The following is a 3520-nucleotide window of genomic DNA, read 5'->3' as shown; positions in this document are numbered from 1 at the left end:
GGGAGGGAGGGCCAAAGAAGTTATTTTCATCCTTCCCCACCGTGGAGGCTGCAGACTGTCAGTGTGGTGTCTGCCGAGAGACCTGAGCTCCCTGAATGCCGCCGCTTTTAGCGCCACAGGGTGATGAGAAGCAGGCTGTTGGTGGCTGCACGGGTGCCCTCCCAGTGGGTGGCAGGACCTGCTCTATTCATCCTGCGGGTGCCCTCGCAGGAGATGCCAGCCCCTTGTTTGCGTGGCAGTGGGGCAGGGCTGGCAGAGACAATGCAGAGCTCCTTGGGAAGCTTCCAACCCAATTGTCCTGCTTTTGTTCTGGAAGAGTGACATTTAATAGATATTCTGCAGGACTGACAGTTGTGCCATTAATATTAAGGTTCCTCATATGCAGGAGGAGATGTATGTTCCTCAGGAGAGAGCTTTATCTGTGCCAGACTAGATAGTAGCCAGTGTAGGGAAGGGTTAAGGGGTTAGGACATGAGTCTGGGATGCCAGAAACCACTTCAAGTCTCCACTCTGCTAAATCCTTATCTCCTGTCCCCAGCAAGTTATTTGGCTACTGAACAACAGGCAAATCTTGAGTCAAGCCCAGTTTTCACTCCTTGTCCTCCTCTGAAAAGCCTTCCCACTGTTTGGGATGAGACAACTTCTTCAAAACCTTAAACAAAGTTTTCCTGGGCTGGGATAAGGACTGCCCGCCAGCTGCAGGCGAGAGGATTTCAGGCACATCAAGGCTCAGCGCTGCTCCACAGCAAAGGGCACGCCAGCCTCACAGCTTGGCACATTTGCACCGGAAAACAGCATTTCCAGGTCAAGAGCAAACGCGGGAAAGAGGCAGGTTTTCCAGACAGCCCAGGCAGATAGGACAGTCCCCAGGGTCTCTGGCTGGAGCACACTATCCTGCAGCAGTCAGTAAGGGCTCCAGCCCGCTCCTTCCCTGCTCCAGCAGCCCCTGTCACAGCAGGCACCCGTGAGGTGCAGTGCAGGTCTGTGCCCCTCCGGAGCAGCCAGGTTGGCTTCAACGGGGATCCAGCACCTACAGCAAGACTTGTTTCCCCCAGTTAAGGGCAGTGTTGCACAAGAAGGATATCAGAAGATACAGAGGGGCAAATAACTCCAGTACCTCCCTGCTCCGCTTGGCATCAGCATCCCTGGGGCCACCCTCCCACACCGCTTTGCCCAGCACGGTGGGGCCAGGGCAGTGCACGGTGGGCTCAGCCCCCTTCCCCGCACGCTCCCTGGCTATGAACAGGCGGTGGGCCTGGGCAGCTGAGTTTCCAGCAGAAGGAATGGCTGCAATGCGGGGGAGAGCTCGGCACTTGCCTTGCGTGCTAACAGCTGGCCCGATCTGTGTTTCTCACCCACTCCGCACCCCCTTCCACTGGGCTACGTGCATGGGGCGGGTGGGATTCCTGCTGCCAGCTTGCAGGCGGCAGGTCAGGAATGATCTGGGCTCCCTCCCACCAACCCCATAGCCTCCCCATTCCTGTGGGCGAGCTGGAGCCAAGTTTATCCCTGACACATCTCTGCTGGCTTTGCTGGATTTAGACCCCAGATAAGTTTGGTGCAGGACCTACATTCTGGTAGCACAAAAGGTCACGGAAGAGACTCTAACAAGGAAAAGCCATGTGCAAGCACAGCCCTGCTAGAGCAAAGGCTCGTAGCACAGATCACATCCCAGATCACACACACATGTGCTTCTCCATCGGCACAACCTGAAACAACTCCACAAACAGCCCGCAGCACCAATTCCCCCACTTAGCTGCTGGTGTAGAGCTGAGCCCTGCATGGGGTGCTGCCCAGCCTGCTGGAGAAAGCAGCAGGCTCAGCTGGAGCATGGAAAATGGTGAAGAAGCTGACAGATCATGAAGCAAGAGCAAGTGAGGATACACACTGGAGCTGAGCAGAGCTCCAGGTGAAGAAAGGGGCTGCCAGAGAGCCAGCAGAGGCTGGGAATGGGGCACAGAACTCCTACACACCACCAGACCCGGCAACCCTTGCGCTAGGGAAGGAGCCTGGTGAGACCCCGACACCTTCCCTTCACATGCCACAGCCCTCAGAGGGATCCATCGGATCTGGGTGATGAGGAGGGTCTGGAGGAGGTTTACATTAGCAAAGAGCCACCCAGGTGCCAACAGCAATTTGTTACAAGCACTCAAAGCAAAGCAGGCAGGCACTGCTGCTGCTACCACAGCGAGCACCAGCGAGGGGGATAAAACAGCAGAGTGGATCTCCTCTGGCAGGGCCAGCCCGCGGAGCAGCCACACCATGCCTGGGCCTGTTGCCACAATGCTCCAGAATGGTTTCTGCAGCATGCCAAGCACCCCCTGCCCTTCCCTGCAGTGAGGTCCCAGGTTTGATTTTTGGGGTGTGCTAGGATGCAAACAGGGTAGCTTCCCACCAGTTCACACAGCAAGAGAACAGGGAAGCCAAGACCCTCTGCTCTCCCCATCAGTGAGGACCTCTGGGACCTTGAAGGACAGCTCTGGCATCACATGCCATTTGACAACACTCCCCCTCCCACAACAGCAACCTCCTTCAGCTGCAGCCATGGGGGAAGGCTGTCCCTGTCACTGTCCCTGTCCCCTCCTGGGCTGCCGGGCAGTGACACAGCTTTCTGAGCACTGACACCGTGAGCTGCAGCCCAAAAGTCAAACTCCTCATAACTGTGTTTCCACTGCGGAAACACCACCCCATCCTTTTACATCGGGAAGGGGAACTCTTGACCCTTGGGTCTTTCTGGTGCTGACCCAGAGACAGCACTGCCTGAACTGCCCTTGGACTTCAGTGTGTTTCCAGCCCGCAGGGACCATCCCGTCTGGGATGCAGATGCCCCTGACTCCCCGTTATCATTTTTGGGTGGTGCTTCTGTAGCACCTCCAAGGACTAGTCAAGGGCCAGGGCACCCATGCTGCACCATGTCACCACCTGCTCCTCCTCTGCAGACCCAGGCCACTGTTCAGCTGCAGGGAGCAGTAATCCCCCTGCCAGCCTCCCTCTGCTCCCTCCAGGGGACCTGCCAGCCCCAGTGGAAAGCCAGGACCTTCTCTGCAAAGTTGGCCCAAAGCCCTGGCAGATTTATTCACATCCCAGATCAAACCCTAACTGCTACGTGAGCCCAATGCCACAAGCTGCAGGCGGGAATCACACACATGTGGGAAAGCAGCCGCTTCCCAGCAGGGTGGGGATCAGGCCCTCCATGGCTTAACGAGACCATCGGCATCTTCCCCAGCTAGGGAAACTCTCTGGATCCGATCAGCTCCATCTGGAAACACCAGTCACCTCCCTTTCTATGACCATAATTTCCCCCAACAAGCGCTTACACCCCACAGACTTGCTTACAAGCCACTGGCTTGTCACCCATCTGACCAGCAAAGGGAAACTGGTACCAGTTTGTGTCCCAACTGGCCCTGCCGCAGGGCTGGTGGGGGGCAAAGGCACTCCGGGGACAGGGTCCCACATCGATCCGGCGAGCTGCACCCGCCCGTTCCCGTCCCGTCGCCCCTTACCGCTGAGACGGTCCATG

At 57.3% G+C, this 3520-nt stretch overlaps 1 protein-coding gene across 1 annotated transcript in view; it reads right to left on the bottom strand.

The window, feature by feature from the left end:
* AFAP1L1 (actin filament associated protein 1 like 1) overlaps positions 1 to 3519 on the bottom strand; it is a 22737-nt gene extending 19218 nt beyond the window's left edge. The window contains exon 1 of the mRNA XM_026858545.1: positions 3504 to 3519. Within this exon, the coding sequence (XP_026714346.1) occupies positions 3504 to 3519 (16 nt within the window). The remainder of the gene's footprint in view (positions 1 to 3503) is intronic.
* Position 3520: the final 1 nt, after the last annotated feature.

This window comes from Athene cunicularia, assembly GCF_003259725.1.
Source record: "Athene cunicularia isolate RWA chromosome 13 unlocalized genomic scaffold, athCun1 chr13_part1, whole genome shotgun sequence".
Taxonomy (NCBI): Eukaryota; Metazoa; Chordata; class Aves; order Strigiformes; family Strigidae; genus Athene; species Athene cunicularia.
This window is presented reverse-complemented; position numbering and strand designations above follow the sequence as displayed.